The 23,351-nt window shown below is 41.4% G+C and overlaps 1 protein-coding gene across 4 annotated transcripts in view; it reads right to left on the bottom strand.

Moving 5' to 3' along the window:
- Window positions 1-23,351, bottom strand: part of Usp33 (ubiquitin specific peptidase 33) — a 47,032-nt gene that overhangs the window by 4,606 nt on the left and 19,075 nt on the right. For 3 of the 4 annotated variants that reach the window (XM_021157259.1, XM_021157263.2, XM_029475128.1), the window contains 14 exons: window positions 22,003-22,116; window positions 21,510-21,588; window positions 19,857-20,271; window positions 18,073-18,213; window positions 14,968-15,080; window positions 13,616-13,785; window positions 13,420-13,514; window positions 12,326-12,359; window positions 9,678-9,723; window positions 8,885-9,065; window positions 7,894-8,020; window positions 6,670-6,839; window positions 5,558-5,639; window positions 4,264-4,372 (listed from right to left, as the gene is read on the bottom strand). In XM_021157259.1, the coding sequence (XP_021012918.1) occupies window positions 4,264-4,372; window positions 5,558-5,639; window positions 6,670-6,839; window positions 7,894-8,020; window positions 8,885-9,065; window positions 9,678-9,723; window positions 12,326-12,359; window positions 13,420-13,514; window positions 13,616-13,785; window positions 14,968-15,080; window positions 18,073-18,213; window positions 19,857-20,271; window positions 21,510-21,588; window positions 22,003-22,116 (1,876 nt within the window). The remainder of the gene's footprint in view (window positions 1-4,263; window positions 4,373-5,557; window positions 5,640-6,669; window positions 6,840-7,893; window positions 8,021-8,884; window positions 9,066-9,677; window positions 9,724-12,325; window positions 12,360-13,419; window positions 13,515-13,615; window positions 13,786-14,967; window positions 15,081-18,072; window positions 18,214-19,856; window positions 20,272-21,509; window positions 21,589-22,002; window positions 22,117-23,351) is intronic. The other variant, XM_021157261.1, reaches the window with a different exon arrangement.

Genomic DNA, 23,351 nt, shown 5'->3' with positions numbered 1-23,351 from the left:
TGTAGACCAGGCTGGCCTTGAACTCAGAGATTGGCCTGCCTCTGCCTCCCAAATGCTAGGATTAAAGGCGTGCGCCACCACTGCCCAGCCAGACTTCCAGCCCCCCCCCCCAAAAGACAGTTTGATTTATCTCAGACTGACCTCAAACATTTTGAGCCAAGGATGACCTTAAACTTCTGATCTTCCTACCTCCCAAGTGCTAGGAATACACACATGCCAAGTTTCATGTAGTACTAGAGACTGAACCCAGTGCTTCATGCATGCTAAGTAAGCACTCCACTGCCTGAGCTACATACTAGTCCCAAAGGTTTTCACTACTAGTCCAGAAGTACCTGATGATCTGACTTCCTTTTATCCACAAGTGTGACCACAGTGACCTTTCAGTTATTCCCAAAAACCACCCTGATATGTTCCTGATTTCCTATCTTCTGCGCTCTCTTGCCCGCTCGTTCTCCAATTATTTTTGTGACTGTCCTCCCATACATCCTACAAGTCTTTATTATTATTATTATTATTATTATTATTATTACATTTACTTACATTTCAAATGTCCCCTTCCTGGTCCCCCCTCCACAAACCTCTCACCCACCAACTCCACAAACCTCTCACCCCTCTAGTATCCCCCTACGCTGGGACATCATGCCTCCACAGGACCAAGCTCATCCTCTCCCACTGATGCCAGAAAAGGCAGTCTTCTGCTACATGAACCAGCCGATGTATATTCTTTGATTGGTAGCTTAGTCCCTGGGAGCTCTGAGGGGTCTGGTTAGTTGATACTGTTGTTCTTACTATGGGGTTGCAATCCCCTTCAGCTCCTGCAGTCCTTCCTCTAACTCTTCCATTGGGGTCTCCAGGCTTAGTCAATGGTTGGCTGTGAGAACCTGAATCTGTCTTAGGTGCTAGCAGAGCCTCTCAAGAGGACAGCCATGCCAGGCTCCTGTCTGCAAACATGTCTTGGCATCATTAGTGTCTGCAGATGGGATGGATCCCAAGGGGAGACAATCTCTGGATGACCTTTCCTTCAGTCTCTGCTCTGTTTTTTTGTCCCTGCATTTCCTGTGAGCCTGGTTATGACAAGTCTTTCTTTTAACACCACCTCAACAGACCTATCTTGACCAACTCCTCACACTACTCTTGAGCTCTTTAACCCTTGTTCAACATTTTCCTTCTCTATGTTTTTTTTTTTTTAAGGGAGGGGCTAAGACAGTGTATCATGCAGCCCAAGTGACCTCAAATTACACTCATGTGCCATCATGACCAGCCACTCATGTCCCTTTGACATTTACTAAAGGCAAGCACTCTGAGGGTGAGTCTTCTTAGGACACTCAGAAGCTACTTACATAGGAACCATAAAACAGGATATGAAAAATTCTGGGTCAATGTATGACGGTACTAAAGAGATCAAGAACTGGGCGTAGTAATATACAGTCTCTTTGGGTAGTGAATGCAGTGTGGTGGTGTATGAATATGCTTCACCCAGGCAGTGGCAACATTAGGAGGTGTGGCCTTGTTGCAAGAAGTGTGTCACTGGGGGAGTAGGGGAGTTGTTGGCTTTGAGACCCTCCTCCTAGCTGCCTGGAAGATAAGTTTTCTAACTGCCTTCGGTTCAAGATGTAGAACTCTTGGCTCCTTGTCCAGCACTGTGTCTACCTGGATGCTGCCATGCTTCTTGCCATGGCAATACTGGACTGAGCCTCTGAACCTGTAAGCCAGCCCCAATTTTAAATGTTGTCCCTTAAAAGAGTTGCCTTGATCTCTTTCAAGGTGTCTCTTCTCAGCAATGGAAACCCTAACTAAGACATGCAAGAAGATCAAAAGTTCAAAGTCAGCTTGGGATACAGAGACCCTGGCTCAATTAGAAAGATCACCCAATGAATAAAGGAACTTGTCAGCAAGCATGGAGAGCAGAACTGGATCCCTGTGATCCATACAGTAGGAGACAGCCAACTGCCACAAGTCACTGTTGGTGTCCATCATTTAAACTCCAAGTCCTGTGCTCACCTCGTTTCCTGGGACTTTTAGTTCTTCAAACTGATCCTATCTGCTTTCTTAATCTTTCAGAAACTCCACTTAGTTTCCAAGCCACTGAGGTCACCTATTTCATGACCAGGTCACTTACGATTTGGATGTAAAATGCCCCCAGGCTGCACCTAAAAATGGCAGCAGAACATAACAACATACTCCTGCCTTTGCGTCATGCAAAATATAACAGGATTCATAGAAACCTGTATCAAGGTTACGGAAAGTCAAGGAAAGAAGGCAAGTGTATGGCAGTGTATGGCCTCCCACATAAGGAGGCCATAAAAAGACTAGGTTGCGTTTGGGATTCCAGGAGATGCAAGAACTATGGGATGTTTGCCAGGAAAGCTGCTATCACTAGGTGCAACTAGCATAAGAAAGGTCATATATGCCACATGCAAAAGAGCATAATGCTTCAAATTCATCCATGATGGTGCAGATTAGTCATCCATGACTTGTTATTAGGGGTGAGACTGTCTTGTGTAGCTCAGACTGGCCTCAAACTAGTAGTATATGGCTAAAGATTATGTCAACTCCCTGACCATCCTACTTCTACCACAAGAGTGTTCTACACCAGGCTAGATGTGTTGATTTGAGTCTTCCTAGATAACTGAGGTTAACTTCAAGTGTTCAGATTACAGAAATGAAACCCAAATTCCTCAGAAACAACTTTCAAATTCTTGATAGGGACTGTACAGAGCCTAAACAATTTGGTATTCAGGCCAACAGTACAGCACTTGTCTATCATGTATAAGGTTCTAAGTCTGATTGTCAGCATCAAACACATACACAAAACATACATGCATGTGTGCAGAAATTGTTCCTTTATGGGAATTTTACCACAGACTATGTTCTCTAAAGGACTAATCTATCAGAATAAAGAGATCCACCCACCTCTGCCTCCCAAATGCAGGATTAAAGGTGTGTGCTATCATTGCCCAATCTTGGCTGACCTGGAACTTGCTATATATACCATGATTCAAAATAAAACGAAGCTGGGTGTTTATTAGCTCCTGACTGTAACCCCACCCCTCATGAGTCCAATAAGGCAAAAGTATACACAAATCTCACCAACCTGAACACAGTGAAATCCTGTCTCAAAATAACAAAGGGACTAATGATAAAGTTCAATGACAAGACATGGACTTAACATGTGTAGGGTCTTAAGGTCAAAGCCCAACATCCCATCCCTAACCCCACCCCCCAAGAAACACCCCTGAACCAGAGCTGTGCAAAAATTTCTTTAAAATAAAGTCCTTAATACTAGGTGGTGGTGGTACACATGTTTAATCCCAGCACTCAGGAGGCAACCACAGGTATATCTCTGAGTTTGAGGCTAGCCTGATCTACAGAGTGAGTTCCAGGACAGCCAGGGTTACACAGAGAAACCTTTCTGAAATCGAAAAAACCACCAAACCAAAAGAAAAAAAAGGGGGGGGGGGGGGAGAGATTATACCCTAATTGCATTCATTGTAGCATTTTCAATGCATGATAAGTGACTACAAACTTGGTAACTAAAAAGGGAAATCTCTTTTCTCACAGTTTTGGAGACAAGAATCCAAAATCAGAGTAGTGAGGGAACTAGTCCCTGGAGACCTAGAGAGATCCCGTGTCTGACTCCTTCAGGGGGCGACCTGTGGCTGGGTCTTCCGTCTCCACCTCCATCTTTCTTCCCACAGCATTTTCTTCCTTCTTTGTGTATCTTCTCACTGTCTCTTTAAAGGGACACTGACTGGATTTGGGTTCTGTATAAACAACTCAGTAAGATTTCACCTCAAAATCCTATGTAAAGTTTCTACTCAAGGTCACATTTGTGATTAAGGTCAATTCACAAAAGACACAACATGGAAAACTCCTTTTAGGATCCAACAGTCAGTCAGCTACAGACACCACTCACCATTTCCATAACTTTAGCTAGAGATTAAAACTTAACCTTACAAAGTCCTAGCAGTGAAGACTGCTGAGGGCTCAGACCCTTCAAGAATGAAGGTTCAGGTTCCTTTAACAACCAACCCCAACAGTCACACCAGCTGGAGACTACAGACAACTCTAGGGAGAAAACATACAATCTGGGGGGTAAGACTTCTTGCCACGGCAAATCCATAGCAAATGGGAAGAAGAGAGGCTGAAGTGCGGTGGCCGGAGCAGGGTTGGTGGTGGCCCTGCCATCCTCTGCAGCTCTAACTACCAGGTCAGCATCCTCAGCTAACATCATCTACAGTTCCAAAGCGCTACTTCTTTTACCCGAATAAAAATTTCCAGTTCAGTTTTTCTTCGTTTTTCAATCTTCTCTAACTCAATTTGGCAGGTGTGGCAGATGTAGAGATGGTTGACAGCAGGCCCTCCTCCATACCTAAGCATGAAGTGAAGGACAAAGTCACAACTTCAGAAAAAAAAAAAAAAAAAAAAAAAAACATGTTCTAGGAAACTATTTCTAGCTCTTTAATCAATGTTTAAATTCCCAGTTACAATAAATCTTGAGTTTGACAAGATGGCTCGGTGGGTCTTGGTCTCCTGAGGACCCACATGATGGAATCAGAGAGCTCTCTCCCTCAAGTTGTCCTCCAACCTCCACCCATGCTCTGTAGCACAAAAGCACACACACCAACTAATTTTTTAAAAATTATTTAAACAATAAATCCTACAGGAAGATTCTCAAAGTAATATGAAAAAAGTCGAAATATACAAAAAAAGAACTCTCGATCTTATGTTTCCCAGGGCCAACAGCATCGTCACCAAGTCCCTAACCTGCTTTACGTACATTTTAACATTCCCTTATAGCTACAACTTTCTCTTCCACTATAGCATTAGAAATGGCAGCAAGTGAAAGGGGCTCAAAAATTAGCACAAAATTGTCTCTCAGCTATACAAGCACAGACCCAGGGGAATTTTAATCAAATGAAGACTTCCCGTGCTCAAGTAAAAAGCACTTAGTGAGTACATTTTTAATATTTAAAATGCTTCGTAGCAAAATAACACTGTAAAATTATTTAAAATTTGGGAGTAAGAATATCCCGTTTTGAGCTGGAAAGATAGTTAAGACTGCTCTTCCAGAGGTCCTGAGTTCAATTTCCACATGATCTGTAATGGGATCTGATGCCCTCTTCTGGTGTGTCTGAAGACAATCACAGTGTACTCACATAATATAAATAAATAAATCTTAGAAAAAGAAAAAGGAACTTCCAATTTAGTAGTATACAACTATGTAAACTTTTAGTATTGGGGAGATGTTACATCATTTACATAAGGTACATAAAATTATATACCACAGTAATTCCTACAGATAATCATAAAAATTCCCATTATTTAGACTAAGCCCCACTAACTAAAAATATCCCTACCCACACTTTAGAATGAATAAATTATGGAAAAAATCCTTTATACATATCAAATAACACACTGGGTATTTATGACATAATTCAACACTTCTGTAACTACTTCCAATTTGTTTTATGATTTTTTATTTTGTTTAATTATTCTTTATATTATGATCTTTAATTTTGTTTTATGATTTTACTTTTGGATTTAAAAAACAGACCTGCTATAGAGGTTATCCCAAATGTTCTGAGGCAGCATCAAAACTAAGTCTTCAATATAACTCGCTTTTCGTGGAGGAATACCTAAAAAATATTTACATGACTTTCAAAGGCGGTGCTTAAAATTAAAGAGCTTACCCAAAATAGGCAAGTATTCTCTCACACACAGAGTCATTTTTAATGGTAAGTGGCCAATCCTCCATACACCCTCCCTGCTCCTCCCCACAGTCCTGTGGAGACAGGCAGGGTCTTACTCTGTAGTTTAGGCTGGCCTCCAACTCATAGCAGTTTTCCTACCTCAGGCCCTCAAACACTGGGGTTACAGAATTATACATACAATCATATCTGTCTTTCAATCAATGTGCTTAAATCTCTCAAAAAAAAAAAACTAAGTGAAAAGAATTTTTGGTGACTGTGTTTCCTAAATGCATGAGCGTACGTTTTGAAGTACACGTCCAGTATTTTTATTTGTGTGTTTATTTGGTAGCACTAGGGTTTGAATCTAGCATCTTATACAAGCCAACCATTCCATCGATCTCTGATCGCTCAGAATCCTCAGAAGTATATAACGTTAGGTTTCTATATACAATACAGGGTATTCCCAGGCCCAGTAGTTTTACTACAGAATTAACAGTAGCAAGCCAACCATAAGGCCACTCAAATGCCCACACAGGACGACTTATTACTCCAGGACAGACAGTGAAGTGCCAGGTAGAGTTCACAGATCCTAAGTATGCTTCCGTACTTTTAAAAGTCAGCTATTCATGAGAAACAGAGAGGTAAGAACTCAGATAAAGGTGTCAGCTAAACCCAGCACACAGGAATGGCTCTCACCAAGGAAAGTGTATGTAGAAAGCTCACCCAACTGTAACTAGCCATCCATGTGACTGACTAAGGTAAAATCAATGCTCTCCCGACACTGAAATAGTCTTTGGTATTCTTAAGCTCCAGAACTGGGTTTCACACAAGGCCAATTTCTAAACTCGTAAGGAATTAAACACACTCAGCCCAAATGGGGATGGGCAGTAATCAGGAGAGGAGACTCTCGATTCTTTCCTAATTGCAAATTAAACAGCAACTTAGTATCACTATTTTACCTAACAGTACTTCTTACCTCCATGGATACAGAGAAAATCATTATTTGAAATAGGGCCTGGTTCAGCAAAGGTCTTAAATTTATTCAACCACTGTCGAGATACGTAGAACTGAAGGAGGCTAGGTTCCATGATGTTCAACAAATTTGCTATCCTCCGCCTCTCCTTCTGTGCCTCTTCACTGCTCTTCCTATTGAGGACAAGGCTTCATTAACTCTAACACACATTTTATTACATTAAACTAACAGCATGGCTCTTCTCTTCATGACTAGTTTTCTCACACACACTGTAACTGTCGACCTTATCAGCCCTAAGCAATTCCAAGAGCAACTCTGTCCTTCTGCTCAACCTTTATGCATGACCCTAGGCGTCCCGCTGATCCTACCCGTGAGTACCACATGACTACTGTACAGTGGCAGCATCCGCCAGCAGGAGGATCAAGTCACTATGCTGCATTCTTGGTTCCTGTTCTAGTATTTAGCATTTTCTTAAAATACTGAAAAGTATCAAAGATCTTTATAGCAATACTTAATTTACTATTGGATATTTTAGGGAAGAAATGTGGTAATTTTAAGTAAAAACTAATCCTGGGCCAGTAAGATGCTCGCTATGAAGGGTGCTTGTCACCAAATTGGAGGACCTGAGTTCAATTCCCAGAACCCACTTGGTAGAAGAAGAGAACCAACTCCCAAAAGTTGTTCTTTGAACAAATGAACTTTGATGCATGAAGGCAGGCAAATACATCACATACACATACACACATACATACACATGCATATATACATGTTAAAGAAAGAAACGAGGGGCTGGAGAGATGACTCAGCAGTTAAGAATACTTACTGTTCTTTGGAGGAACTAACTGGGTTAGATTCCCAGAACCTACATGGTGCCTCACAACTATCCATAACTCAGTTCCAGGAGATCTGATACCCTCTTCTGACCTCCTCTGACACCAAGCACACATGTGGTACACACACATACATACATGTAAAATACCCATACATATAAAATAAATAAAAATTAAAAATTAAGTACTTAAAAACAAACAAAAACAATTTAAAACACACTATATCCCTTTGCTTCTCTATGAAGTCCTATTTTCTGAACAAAGTACCATTCTGTACAGCTTCTCTCTCTTACTCATCAGAGTGCACAGCATTTCTAATCTTCACCCATAAGTCCCGAAAGTCTCAGAAGCACAAATCCCTAGGAAGACATTCTTCCCATGACAGTTCCCCCGTCACCTGTAGAAAAGGACATAGGCCTCGGCATTCTGTACAGTGGACTCTGAAACTTCAGTGACGCTCTGGTCATCAAACTCGTACCACAGGTTATTTAAATTGTTTCGACAGTAGGCAATGTAGTGCCCACCTGTAAGGCAGGAAAAAGGTGTTACAGTGCTACGTGCCAGACTGCAGAGCCGCTGAAACACGTCACAGCAGTGTCTATGCTCTGATTGTTTCAGTCTGCACTCTCAGCACTACCACTGTAAGACAGGAAGTTTAATCATTTCCTTTTGTCTTGAGAAAAGATCTCACTATTGTAGCCCAGGTTGGTCTTGAACTGACAATCCTCCCACCTCAGCTTCCCAAGAGTGTTCCACCACACACACCTTAGGTCATGCAGCTCTGAAAAGCCTTGTACAAAACAAAACTCGCCATGATATGGTTTTTACCATTTGTCCTTCTAACTTTAATTTCAATTATTCCAAATAGTCTAGGGAAAAATATTTATTGTCTTAAAATTTAACATCTGAAATGCTTCCTCTAACACTTAACAATTGTACAATTTATGGGTTAGAAGATTGTAATTCCATATATACACACACACAGACAAATAATTCAGGCAACGTTATAAAATCTTTATCATCTTAAACTTGGGGAGATTTGTATCTCCCAGTGTCTTTGTTATCTCCCAGTCTCTGCTACCCCGGCTCCTGGAATTCGGCAGGCGCTCGGGTTTGCCAGTAAGATTCAGTTAGATTGCTAACCGGTATTACTCTTTCAACTAGCTGGCATTTTGGGGGTCTGGAATTCCTAATCCTCCTGCTTCAGGCCCCTGAGTACTGGAAGAACAGGCGCGTGCCCCCACACCCAGGTATTCTCCTAACTGTGTACTATTACTTTGTGATGTCTGCCCTTTTTCTAATAATAAGCACTGAAATCTGTTTTTAAATTTTTCTCCCTGGATACATTGTTTTTTAATCACAAACAAATATCAAGCCATTGTACTCACTACTTGCAGTCCCATGGTGACAGATGACTGACAGGAGATCATATGTCACAATCTGAGCTGGGCTGTCCTTTGCAAGAAATGGCTGAAGGTCCAGGCCTTCCAGGGGGAAGGAAACATGGGTGCTAATTTTGGTGGAAAACATCAGTTCATGTCGAAATCTTTTAAGGTGGATACACAAAATCTAAAAAAAGTACAATTCAACATCCAAATTACTCACTAGAAGAGATTGTAGTGGTTGAAACAAAGTACATTCAAGTTTTATTGTAAAAACAAGAAAATGTGGCATTCTCCTATAAAATTACATTCATTTAAATGTTTATTATAAAATAGTTATTTCTATTGGGGGGGCTGGGGGCTTTTCCCCCCCATTTTAAAAAGACTAGGTCTTACTATATAGACCTGGCTGGCCTGGAATTCACAGAAATTTGCATAGCCACCATGCCTGGCCCATTTTATATTCTCAATTAGAGTTTATGAATTAGTTAAATCATAAATATCCCCCTGAATTCTAACCTGACTCCAGACACATCTGTCATGTGGCAGAGTGAGCATGGCTCTTCCGAAGCTCAATGCCACCGGCTGTCTAGCTGTCACTGCAGACGAGCCCTGCATTGTCTGGTAAAATGCTCAGCACCAGCACACTGTTAGATGGTGTTATCTATTCAAACCAACCTCCCACAGCGAGTCCTAAAGCATGCACCGTAAGTCCATGCTTCAGCCATTCTGAGTTTACTACAGCATGTGACATTCACACATTACCACAGTTTATAAATGAGCAACAATGAAGTCATACCTCAGGAAACTTCTGTACTTTACAAAACTTTACTCCATTCCTCAACCTAAGGATAAAAAAGAAAAGCTAAGAAATCTACAAAACACTTAATATATTTAAATGGATCACAAAAATATCTTTCAGAAAATGTCAAGAAAGAATCAGAATAACAATATTCCTGAGTTATATTACATATTTATACACTAAATAATCTAGCAATAAAATAGCTCTTAGTATAAAAAATTAATGTATACCAACATATCACTAATTAAAAGTTAAGTCACTACACAATTTGATTACTACACTACACTACACAATGCTTTGATTAAAAAAGAATTAGGGACTAGCTTTGTGGCACCTTAGGTCCCATCCCAGCACTGCATAGATCAAGCATGGCAGCACACACCTATACTCAGTACTTGAAGGTGAAAGCAGGAAAATATGAAGACCAAGGTCACCCTCAGCTCCATACCAAGCTCAAGGCCAGCCTGAGCTACTGAGGTCCTGCTTTTTAAAAATGAGCATCAGTGGGCAGTGGTGGCGCACGCCTTTGATCCCTGCACTCAGGAGACAGAGGCAGAGGCAGGTGGATCCCTAGGAGTTTGAGTCTAGCCTGGTCTACAGAGTGAGTTCCAGGACAGCCAGGGCTACACAGAGAAACCCTATCTTGAAAAACAAAACAAAAAACAAACAAAAAATTAGCACTGGGTAATGTGCCATTGTCTACACTTTATAACATGCAGATATTAAGTAAAACTGCATAGTGTAAAACCCAACTCTTCTTCAAGATCTGTAAGTCAAGCGCATATATTCTTATTATTCTTTTTGCTTTGAAGACAATAATGTCTTGTTATAAAACCCAGGCTAGGCTCAAATGTATAATCCTCCCACCTCAGTACTGATCATATCAGCATATACCACTTGGCACTACACTTGGGTTTAAAACCATTATTTTATTTGCATGCTTGTTTGTCTGTTTGTTTATAATTTTGTTTCGGTTTCTGAGACAGGGTCACTCTTCATAGCCCTGGCCTTCCTGGAACTCACTGTGTAGACCAGGCTGGCCTCGAACTCGCAGAGAGACACTTGCCTCCTGTTCCTAAGAGCCAGGATTACAGGCGTGGGCCACACCTGGGCCATGACATAGTATATAAGCATCACACCCAGCCTGAAAACCTTCACTCTTAATATTAGGAAAATTTGGGGGGCCAAAGAGTGATTATTTCAAGTAATCAATATTGGGACTGAAGAGATGGCTCAGAGGTTAAGAGTACTGACTGTTTTTCCAGAAGACCCTGGTTCAATTCCCAGCATCCACAATGGCAGCTCACAACTGTCTGTTACTCCAGTTCCAGGGGAACTGATACCCTCACACAGACATACATGCAGACAAAACACCAATGCACATAAAAAACTTTGTTAAAAAGAAATCATCAAATAATCAATATTAATGTGCACTTGACAGATTTGTACTTGGCATCTGGGGTGAGCACCCGTTGTCTCCTTTCATGTCTGTTTTCTTCTGCCTGGAATGTCTGGTGCCTCTTCAGACTCAGTCTCTTTTTAGCTGTCATCCAGGACTTCAAGACAGACTGAGAAAACAAATCTGTCCATGTGAGTAAGAGAGCGGTGAGTGTGTGCATGTGTGTATGTAATTATTGATGTTTACATTTATTGCCTCGATGTTGTTCTACTCCATTCTGTCATAAGAAGGACCAACCGCAGAAATTTAAGATTTCTCCGTTGTTCCTGGCAGTAGCTGAAAGTCTGTATGAAGGCTCCAGCTTTGTGGACTGGAGAGAATGAATGCTCAGCCATTAGGACACTCACTGCTCTTGCAGACAGAGGACCTGGGTTTACTTCCCGGCATCCAGATAGAGATGGCTCACAACCATCTATAATTCCAGCTTCAGGGGATGTGGTGCCCTCTCCTAACCTCCATGGGCACTGGCCACATGCTACACATGTAGGCATACTCATACACGTCAAATAAAAATTAAATCTTGTAATACAGGTACTCCAAAAAATTTTTCAACTCCCTCTACATCAAAAATATTTGCTTTATCCAATCTATTCCATTTTTCTGATATCACCAAGAAGCGTTTTTGTTTTTGTTTTTGTTTTGTTTTTTGCTGTAGCTGCTGACTTCTAGCTGGCCTGGAACCCAGTATCTATACCCAGCATCTATATCAAGTTGGCAGTTTTCTGGGCTGGGATTAAAAGGCGTGCTCCACCACACCGAAAAGAGGTTTTTAAAAGTCAAAATTATTACAAGTCAGAAAGGAGAGCTGGAAGTGGATATAAAGGAAACGAGGCTTAACTGTTCTGTTCTGCACCCATAACAGCAGATACTGTGAACATAGGGCAGCCTCTCTGAAAGGTCCACACATCTGCACCTTTCCCTTCCCGGGTGCTACTGTTACCAGAGCAATCTGACAAAACGTCACTTTGTTTCATGTAAAGTTAATGCAACTCACATACTTCATTCTTTAAAATCCTCACATTTATTAATATATTACATCAGACTATTATTAAACACTTAATTTAACCATGGTTTACAAATAATCAACCTGACTTTTCTAAAGCATCAGTGTAACTAAGTCCACGCGCTCAGCTCAGAGAACCGCAAAAATCTAACGGGGAAAGCGAAAGCCGTGGCAGTTACTCACTTTTTGCATTTTTCACAACTGTACATGTTGTCACCTGCGAACAGAACAGGCCTAGTCATTCAGCCAATCCCAGCAAACTTCTGCACTTCCCAGATGTGCCAACGTCACAGGACAGGACAGTGCCCAGTCCGTGACATTACATCCCCACAGTCACCACCCTCCCCTCTCCTTTTCAGTTTGATGGACTGATTTAAAAACAAGTCTCTCCATTTATTCCCTGAACAGAATTTACTATACCTGCCACATGCTAAGCATGGTGTGGGCACATAAGAAAAGTGGATTACTCTAGTGTCAATTTTGGAACTGTGATTTCTTTTAAAAAAATAGATATTATAAAAATATGTTTTCATGTTAATCCCAGGTGTGGGGCATGGGGCTGTTTCAGATTGTCCATAGCAGTGGACTATAATTTGCCTCATGCTCTGGACGGGGCATGATTTTGCCAGCTGCAGATATTTCTGCACGTGGGTAACGTTTGGAATTCTGGAGACTTTTCAGAGGGTATTTAATGCTAGGCCCCTAGAGGTGGGAGTTTCATTGGTAGGTTGTTGTTTGGTTGTTCATTACTGTTGGCCATGCACAAAAAATAAACAAGAAAAAAGAAATTAGATGTCCTGATGCCAAAGATCACAGCTGTCCCAAGTAACACCCTAAGTAGCAGGAAGTAGCAAAACAAAACATGGCCCTTTTGTGGCCCTGACCTTATTCAGGGGTCTCTTTCCCCTCTACTCTTGTCTCTCTTCTCTAGTGTTAGGGGCTTGAAAGGGCAAAAAATGGTAGAATAAAAAAGAACCCACAAAGTAGCCAAGAACATCTGCACAGGACCTCTAATGATGGTGCAGATGTAAAGACAATTCAGGAAACATTTCACATTCCGTATCTTCATTGAGTTCTACGTCCTCAGAATCACAGAACTTCACGGTGTGTCATTTTGTATTACAGAAATCTGTATAAATCCCTTCAGGACAGGACTTTCCTAATCCTATTTCAGCTGCCACTGAAGATGCCTCCACCATGACATATCACACAGTACTGTTTCACTGACCAAACATGGAACGTCAGATTCACCTACAAAAGCCAGTAATGCTTCTTACCTTTAAGTTCATCTCTGGCGAAGAAGGCAGCAAGACAATCTTGCAAGGTAACTACTGGACCCCAAAACCAGCTAGGGACACATGAGACAACAAACCTGAAACATCATTGACAGAAGAAAAAGGCAGTGTTCTGCTAGTACAGCAGAAGCAGCAGCATCAACAATCAATCAAAGAAGCAGAGAAAGGAAACACGCACCTCTTCACATACTCCATGAAGAAAGCTATCCACCCCTGCGGGGCATACGCTTCACCACACGACCCTGCTTTGACTATAGTTGGGTGACTGGAGGAGTGCAGCTTAGCCAGGTCCTCCTTGCCAGGAATCGGCAAGGACAGATCCTGAAAGGTCTCGAGGGTTACAGACACCTGCAGGTGTTTGGTTGCGACAGGGTGGAAAGAATCCAGTACAGTTATTTACAGGATTAGATGTCTTCCAAAGATGAAAGCAAATTATTATAATAAGCAAATAGAAACAACGAACAGTTTTTAGAATGCTACAAATAGAAATGAGCCTCGTTCGCTTTGTACCAGGTACTATTTCAAATATAATCTTCCTACAAACCATTAGTACTCCTGTGGCTCAGAGATGTTACAGTGGTCAACAGATCCAGCCCCTGGCCCCGGAGACTGACATTCACACTTTTTGGGGGGTGCTGGCAGGGACTGGACCTCATTATATGCTTATCATCCAAGCTGTTCTCAAGGCATTCTCTCCCCTTAGCCTCCAAAGTACATGAAACTGCAGGCTGTTTAAGAGGGGGTGAAGAGAAAACCAAACCTGACATCAACCAGCACTTCACAACAGGGATGCATCATGGGAGATACTGTGTTTCCGCAACCATGGAGTAAATACCACACTAAGATGATTACACTACCCTCACTAACAGAATCCTACATGACAGTCACATGCAGTCTGTCCTTAACTGTAGCACTCTACACACACTACAGGTAAAACGTTCAGGATAATACAATGTCTATGTGAAAATGACCCTACTGAATGTCGTACATTGACTTAACATTATAATGCAGTAATTGAAAGTTGATCTTTCTCTTGTTTCTGAGACATTAGTTCTCAAAAAAAATTAAGAAATCCTGAAGGATTGGGTGTTAGTCAAATCCTCATGATAATTTATGTTTTGAGATAAGACCTTATTTATGAATTTGGCATTATTATTGGAGCACCTATCATTTACAAGCTACCTGCAGAGGCAAATAGAAGAATATACTATCTGCCTTTTGCTTGTGATCTCAAGAGTTTCTGGGCATACCTAATTTCATCAGCCTTGGGGGAATAAGCACTGTTAACAATTTCTTGTTGCCAAGCAACTTCTCATCTTTACATGTAACCAAAACAGACAAAGAGCCCATGGTCCTTCACAAAGGATGTGGGTGGCACTTTTACTCTACATGGAAACTCGATGTATAACTGACACACAAGAAATGCATGCGTGGTCCACAATAGCAATAAGCTATTTAATTCTTCCTATCTCCAGGTTTTTAAAAATAACATCTGACAGAAGCGTCCTGTGCTATGGCCCCCATACTCACCCTATCGCACGTCAGACACTGTACTGAGCTAATGACTGTCCCATCGAATATGTCGGAGATGACACTTCTGTATTTCTTATGCTGCTTTTTCCTCTTTGCAGATGTAGACTGAGCTAGGATTGAGAGACAGAATATTACAAAGAATCAAGTTAGTTCCTTTTTTTAATTGTTTTGGGATTTTGTTGTCTGAGGCAGGAGCTCATGTGATTCAGGATGGCTCTGAGACTGACTGAATTCCTGGTCCTCTTCCTTCCATCTCGTATGATACTGGGCTAGAAGAGCACTTCCATGCTGGCTTTCCCTAGAATATTTTCTTTTTAATTGTACTTATCTATTACAATGTCTATGTATGTGTCTGTTTCATGTACATCTGTGTGCCTATGAAAAGCAGAAGAGGGTATTAGATTCCCTGAAGCTAGAGTTAGGAGCAGTTTAAAGTTACCTGATATAAATGCCAGGCACTGAACTCTGTACCCACTCTTACCCACTGAGCCATGCTATACTCAGTCTACAGAGTGTTCAGCAGATAGAAGCACTTCCTGTCCAACCTCAGACTTGTGTTTGATTCCCAAGACCCACAGAATGGAGGAAGAAAACCAACAAGTTCTCTCCTGACCTCTACAAGTATGCTGTGGCATGTGCACCCACACACATACACATGGACACACACAAGTCAATAAACATAAAAAATAATTATTGTACTATAAAGGAATTCAAAATACCACTCAAGATTATTACTTTAGGGCTCTAAAGATGGCTCATTGGCTGTTCTTCCAGAGAACCAGGTTTGGGTTCCTAACGTCTACATAAAGCATCTCACAACTGCGTGTAACTCTAGCATCGAGGGACCCTACATCTTCTCCTAGCTTCATAGACACCCAAATCATGCAGCTTATACACATAGAAACACACTTATCCGCGAATAAAAGTAAAAAAAAATCTTAAAGAAAAAGATTGGTGCTGGGTGGTGGTGAATGCCTTGAATCCTAGCACTTTCAAGGCAGACAGAGGTGGAGCTCTGAGTTCAAGGTCTGCCTAGTGAGTTCCAGGAAAGCCAAGGGTATACAGAGAAACTTGTCTCAAAAAACCAAAACCAAGAAAAAAAAATCATTAAACAGATAGAAAAGCCAATCAAAAAACAAATAAGGCTTCAGCTGGCTTTAAATTACTTATGATTTTTGGTCACATAAAATGTGCATAGGGGAATATAAAAACAATCTGAAATTAATTAATAACAACAGAAACAGCACAATGCTCTAGTCATTTGTTCTATGTGCAAAAGGAGGAGTTGGCCCCATCACTGGGATATTTATGCCCCACAAGACAAAGGAAGAGGATGTAGCTAGGAGAGGAAGGTAAAGCCTTAAGGACAGAGCAGGGCTCTGCTGCACACTATCCAACAACATTCCAACTGCACTTGCTGTTAGTGAGGTGTACTGTATACACACCTCTGGTTTGTCCACCTACAAATACAATCTTACTCTTTCCTTAAATGTTAATAAAGCCCTTTGCCAAGACTCACTGGTTCTTTTACAAATGATGTCTTTGTTTTGTATATGGGAGTGAGTGTATATGAAGCACAGAGGTCAGAGGGCAGCATGGTGAGGTTAGTTCTTTCCTTTTATTTCTGTTGTGGATTCTTGGGATCAAACCTGGGCTGTCCAGCTTATACAGCAAGCACGGCTATCCTCTGACCCACGTCTCTGCCCATGCTTCATGCCTGTATACAGCAAGTATTATCTATTGTAAGAAAGCCTTTAAGGCCTCCAGCTGTTTCCTTGTTCACTGTTTGAGACAGGTTCTCATTATGCAATTCTAATTGGCCCTTAATCCCCTATTTAGACCATACTGTTCTTGGACCGAACTCCACACAGATCAACCTTCCTGTGAGTACTTGGATTAACGGCATCCACTACCACATGGGGTCCTCTCTACGTTTTATAGTTTAATATTTTATAATGCTAGCATTTTGATACAAAGCTGGTGGTAATGCAGAATGATACAGACATTCTGAAAGACAGGCAGTTTTGTACAGTGTTGAGCATGAAATGAACATAAAGCCTAAGAAATTGGGGCTAGAGAGATGCCTCAATGGTTAAGAGCACTGGCTGCTCTTCCACAGGACCTAGGTTCAATTCCCAGCATCCACATGGCTGTTCACAACTGTCTGTAACTCCAGTTCCAGGGAATTTCAGTTCCAACACCCAACATACAGACATTTAGGAAAAGCAACAATGCACATGAGATTAAAAATAAATAATCTTAAAAACCCAGGAAATACAATTCTAAGACCTTATCTCTGATCAAAGAAAAACGTAACATCATATAAAAACTGTACGTATATGTTTGTAGCAGTATTATTTATAGCTGCCAAAAACTGGAAACAATTTAAAAAATCCCTTGATGAATGAATAAACAGTGGTTTGGTGACACAAATGAAATACAACTAGGTAAGGAAAAGAAACAAAGTAAGCGGACATACGACAATGCAGCCAATTCTTAACTCCACTATACAACTCGAAAAAGGTCTGCTTCTTAGCGTGTGTGCTGTGTGGCATCATTTACGTGGCACCCTGGGGACAGGGAAACCATCAGGAGTAGCAGGCCTTCGGGCACATTAGGAACAGAATATCAGTGTGGCAGGTCTTGAAGGGTAGTGACAGTCTAATAATGGAACTGTAGGACAGAGTGGGCTAAAGGGCACACAACTTTCAAACGATGAATTCGGAGGGCTGGGAAGGCTTAGCAGTTAGGTATACGTGCAGGTTTTGTTCCCGGTAGCTAGATAATGACTTATAACCATGTTTCAGTTCCAGGTGATCTCATGTCCTCTTTTAACCTCTGTGTGCACCAGGAACACATGTGATGCACATACATACATACATGCAGGCCAGATACTCATATACAAAAATATTATTTTAAACTATTAAAAAAACCTAAACTTTAAATACAGAACCACAGACAAAAAAAACCCTAATCATGGTTGTATAATTATGTCAACTGTACGAGAACACACATTCCCTACCTCTTTATCAGCATCAACATCAGCAGCTCAAACCTGTTCCACACTTAGGAGCTGAGGACCCAAGTTATGGGAACGTTTACCTTTCTTGTGTGGAGGTGGCAGTCCTGGCCACAGACTGCCTGATTTAGGAGGGCTTGCTGATAACCGTGGATTAACACTTTCATTTGATGGAAGGATCTGTGACGTAGATAGGTCATTCAAATGGACATCGGTGATAGATTCTGTAATATTTAAATGTTTATTATTACCTTCAATTAAAATTATAAATGAAACTACTAAGTAGTTATATTCCCCATACTCAATAATGTTAATTAACATAAAGATTCCAGATACAAATGCAATGCATATACATGCATGAAGCCACAACACTCACACACAAATAATAAATACCAACTTATTTCAAACAAACAGGAAAAAACTCTCAAGCATGACTAAAGAACAGCAAAGACTTGGTGCTGAGAGCTTCACTAACTTTCCAAAGGAACAGCTAAGGCTTCGGAGGCTGGCTTACCCTTCCTGGAGGGGACAGCAAGGGGTTTAGATCTTGTGAATTACATGGTCTTAGTCATAGTTTTTCACCCAAGCTTTAGACTTCTTTTTTTTTCTTTTTCTTTTTTTTTTTGGGGGTTTTTCGAGACAGGGTTTCTCTGTGTAGCCTTGGCTGTCCTGGAACTCACTTTGTAGACCAGGCTGGCCTCGAACTCAGAAATCCGCCTGCCTCTGCCTCCCGAGTGCGTCACCACGCCCGGCTTCACCCAAGCTTTAAAGGAGATCTATTTCACTTCATTATCTAGTTACCGTATGTTAAGAACAAACCCCACAAGCAAGTGATAAAGGACCAGTTTGTCCCTGCATCATGCTTCCCTCGGCCTCTGACAAGGAAGTCTAGCTGTCAGAACTGACGGTCAGGCACGAGCTGGCTGAAGAACTTCTATGCAGAGTGCGCGTGTACAGAGCCTGAGCACCCCTGGCTTGTGTCCTTGGCAGGCATGAGGCAGTCTGCACAGGCAAGCCTCCAGTCTTCCTAAGCTAAGGAAATACTGTTCAAGGCAGAACTGGGATGCACTCAGACACTTCAAGTGCCAGTGTTCTCTTCAACAGGCCTGTCATTTCCTGGCCACTGAGTCACAGTAAGCGAGATGACTTTCTACTCATCTAATCTTAGAGAAGTCAGAGTAGTCATCAAGGTACGTTAACTCCTGAAGTGATAACTATGGTATATAGAACAATCCAACTCATGCCTTTCGCTTTGGTATTGTCCTCCTCAAAAGGAATACTGTCCAATATAATGTACCTTAACAAATTCAGGTACACACTAGCTATGTATACAGTGCAAACCACTGGAGTAATATGCATGATACAAAGTCATGAGTTGTGTTTTCCTCAGGATCTCAACAGAATTTGCTTGAAATAAAACGGAAAATTCCAGAGACTAATTTTGTAGAGTATGATGTAACCATAAAGGAATCCTGATGCGCTCTTCCATACCAAAATAAAAAAATAAATAAAAAATAGAAAAAAATGAATTCCTAAGGAATGAGCTACAAAATTATCTTACTTTTAGTTTCATAATTTTATGATTTTCACTTAACATTTCAAGCAGATAGCATTAAACTGCAAGTCATTAATTAAAAGTCCCAAAAGCCAGATATAGTAGCATATACCTTTAATCCCAGCATTCAAGAGGCAGAGGCTGGCGGATGGGTTTGAGGATAGCCTGGTCTACATAACACGTTCCAGGCCAGCCTAGTAAGTAAACAAATAAATATATAAACAAACAATAAGTGGGTGAGTTGTTCCAAAAGTGACCGTTAAGTCTGCACACGATGCCCTAGCATTGCACAGTCCGATTCCTAATCGTTACCTGAGGCTCTGCCATGTATCTGCACTTTGACGGTCTCCTGGCTGTTTAGGTCAACTGTTTCACACACCGTGTCCCTGTCTTTATCCAGTTCTACATCAGCATTTGCCTTGTTGATCTTATTGCACATCTTCTCTTTCTGCCAGTCTTTGGCCATCTCCAGGTCGTCCTCGTCCTGGATGAGCATGGTGGTCTCATTGCTGTCCTCAGGAAAGCCTTTGGAGCCACTCTCATTTTCTGCTTTCTCGCTGCTGCTACAAGACTCGCATGACTGAAAATCCACATCTGACTGGCTCTTCTCTTCCTCCACCGTCTCCTCAGAAGTTAGTGTTTGAGGTTCTTCCTCCATTTCCATGACCTGCTCCTTCAGCTCCTCGTGAAGCAGATCCATTAGACAGCGAAGGAATTCCTGGGCATCCTAGCACACCAACAAAACCACATTACCAGTGTACAGCAAATGCCTGAGGGAACCTGAGACAGGAATGAATCATCTGTGTATGGTACCGCACTAAATAGGTACACAGCCCGTGCTTTGTAGTGAAACTAGATGGAACAGAAAATAAGGATTTTCCTCATGTGATAATCAGATTTTGGAAATATGTCCTAAAAAATAAGTTATTATGGAAGTTGGGTTTAAGTTAGAGCTTTTCCCATCCATGAACTGTATCTCAAAGAAAAGTTGTCGATAGACCCACAAGAACTTATTTGATAATATAATTCCTGAGCTGCAAAGATGGCTCAGTAAAAGTGATTACCATGCAAGTCTGACCACCTGAATTCAATCTTCAATCTCTTGAACCCACTTCACAAAGTTATTCTCTGACCTTTACACATGTGGTGTGGCATGTGTATACTGCCCCTCCTCACACACAAATAATGCTTAATAAAAGAATTTAAAATGCAAATTTCTGAGCTCCAACCTACAGCTCAAATTATAATGTCTAGAGATCCATAACTTTATATGGAAAAAGTTAATAGGAAATAAGTAATGGTTTGAGAAAAGAGAAATGTTGTGAGGACCAGCTATAAATTCTCAAGGTATTACAGAAAACTAAAATGACTGCAGCTGCCCCATGTCAGTGAGAAAGCACACAGAAATTAGAAGGTTCAGTGCAGTGGGAGAACACTTGCCTGGCATCCAACAAACACTGCATTCACTCCCTGGGTCCACAGAAATGCAAAACTAAACGGCCGGGTGTGGTGGGGACACCTCTGTGGTCCCAGCACATGAGAGGCAAAAGAAGAAGGGTCAGAAACTTAAGGTGGTCTTAAACCACACAGAGAGGCCAGGCTACGAGAGACCCGGTCTCAAAAATCCAAACACCAAAGACACAAAGGAGCAATGATCAAAGAGGAAAACTGGGAAATAAGAAGTGTAATAACATTTTCTGCTTATTAAAGATTATTACAGTGGAGACTGAAGAGGCAGCTCAGCAGTTAAGAGCACTTGTTAGTACAGATGGTCAGGGTCAGTTTCCAGCACCGAGATGGTATGGCTCCCGGTCGCTGGTAACTCCAGTTCCAGGAAATCTGATGCCTTCTTCTGACCTCAACAGGCACCAGGCACACATGGGGCACAGATGTAAACACAGGCAAACACACTTATACAAATAAAATAATGTTTTTAAAAATTTAAAGTTTATAGGAATAACTGACCTGCTGAGAATAACCTCGAAAAGTTGGGTTTACAGTTTTAATTCCTTGGAACAGATTGGCTGGCACAACAGATCCTGGCCTGAAAAAAGAAACAGTTTTAAACAGATATTTTTGTAGTTTTAATTTTTTAAAGAATTTTATTACTCTCATGCTGCATAGTATTTTTTTAAAATGTAACTTCATAAACAGTTGTAAAGCAAAACTAACCTAATATGCAAATAATTACCACTATGCTAAGCCACAGGGCCCAGGCAGCTGGTAGGCCTCCTCTCCTAGTCTAGGAAGGCTCTGCTCACTGCATCTCAGGAACAGGCGTCCGCAGTCTCCATGTAACCAGCTGACACTGGCAAAGGCCTCAGCTCCCGCATCTGCATTGCAGCGCAGTGACCTAACGCAAATATCCTTTCCACATTTTTTTCACCCTCTAAACAGTTCTACTTTCTTTCCATACTCATAATATGTATTTTTAAACACAACTATATTAAATACATACCTGCTCTTGTGCCACAATTCTGTCATTAGTTTGAGATAACTTTTACAAATTGCTGGTTTCTTATCTGTTCTAGCCAGTCCTCCACAATCAAGAAAGAACTGTGTCAAAGGTGGGCTAATTTAAAAAAAGAGAGCAATGTCAGAGTGGAATCAAGGCTGAATTCTCATTGCTTTCCAGTTGCACAATGATTGACAGCACACGTCAACCTCTCCGTTAGGTCTTTGCCCCTTTATGAACTGACAGTCACTCCTTTATACCACTAGTAAGTTTAACAAATCATTTTTGGACCCACCAAATCAGGGTTCCCTGATTCTGAGTGCTGGGATCAGAGGCTTGAACCTTGACCCAATCTCTAATTTTTTTTTTTTTTTAATAAAGAGTCTTGCAATTGTGCAGGGCGGCACATACCTGTAATTTCAGTACTTAGCAGACAGGGCCAGGAGGAACACCTTGAGTTCAAGGCTAGCCTGGGCTACACAGAGAGCCCTATCTGAAGTAAACAAGCAAAGAAGGAGGTATAGAAAAAGACAGAGAAGGATTAAGTCAGGGTAAAGAGAGAAAGAAAGGGCAGGAGGGTAGGAGGGACTGCTATGCAGCTGAGGCAGACCTCAGCTCCTGGTCATTCTGCCTCAGCTTCTTCCTGCTTACAGAAGTACAGAACTCCTAAACAAAGCTCAGGCAATGTACATTGCTTCTGACCTCATGCAGCCTGTTTCCCTCCTTAGTGTTCTTTCTGTTCAGAGGTTCCCCAGGACTCTGATTCTCTGACTTCTCTTCTAAATACACTCTTTCTTGGGTTATCTTAAATTCCCACAAATATACCAGGGATGGCCACATTCGTGTTCGCCTTCAACCACCTGTATCAACTGAATTCTTATCAAGTGCTCAAACTGACTGCTCTCTTGATATTTTGATCTAATGCTCAAAATTTTACTTTCAAGTGACCCTGATCTTCCAATAATCTTCTACATTCTTTTTGTTTGTTTGTTTGTTTGTTTGTTTGTTTTTTTGGTTTTTCGAGACAGGGTTTCTCTGTATAGCTCTGGCTATCCTGGAACTCACTTTGTAGACCAGGCAGGCCTTGAACTCAGAAATCCGCCTGCCTCTGCCTCCCGAGTGCTGGGATTAAAGGCATCCACCACCACTGCCCGGCAATCTTCTACATTCTTGTCACCAACATTATGTATGTATTCGAAAAAGTCAGAGACAATAAGACAGTAAGACTCAGCAATGCAGAGACCTTTCTCCCTTCCAAATAGTCCCTTCATCATATGATTCTATGATTAAACTTCAAATATCCTCCCTTTCCCGGTACTCTAACCATATCCTAGCAACCATCTATTGTAAAA

Source organism: Mus caroli, chromosome 3 (assembly GCF_900094665.2).
Source record: "Mus caroli chromosome 3, CAROLI_EIJ_v1.1, whole genome shotgun sequence".
Lineage (NCBI taxonomy): Eukaryota > Metazoa > Chordata > Mammalia > Rodentia > Muridae > Mus > Mus caroli.
This window is presented reverse-complemented; position numbering and strand designations above follow the sequence as displayed.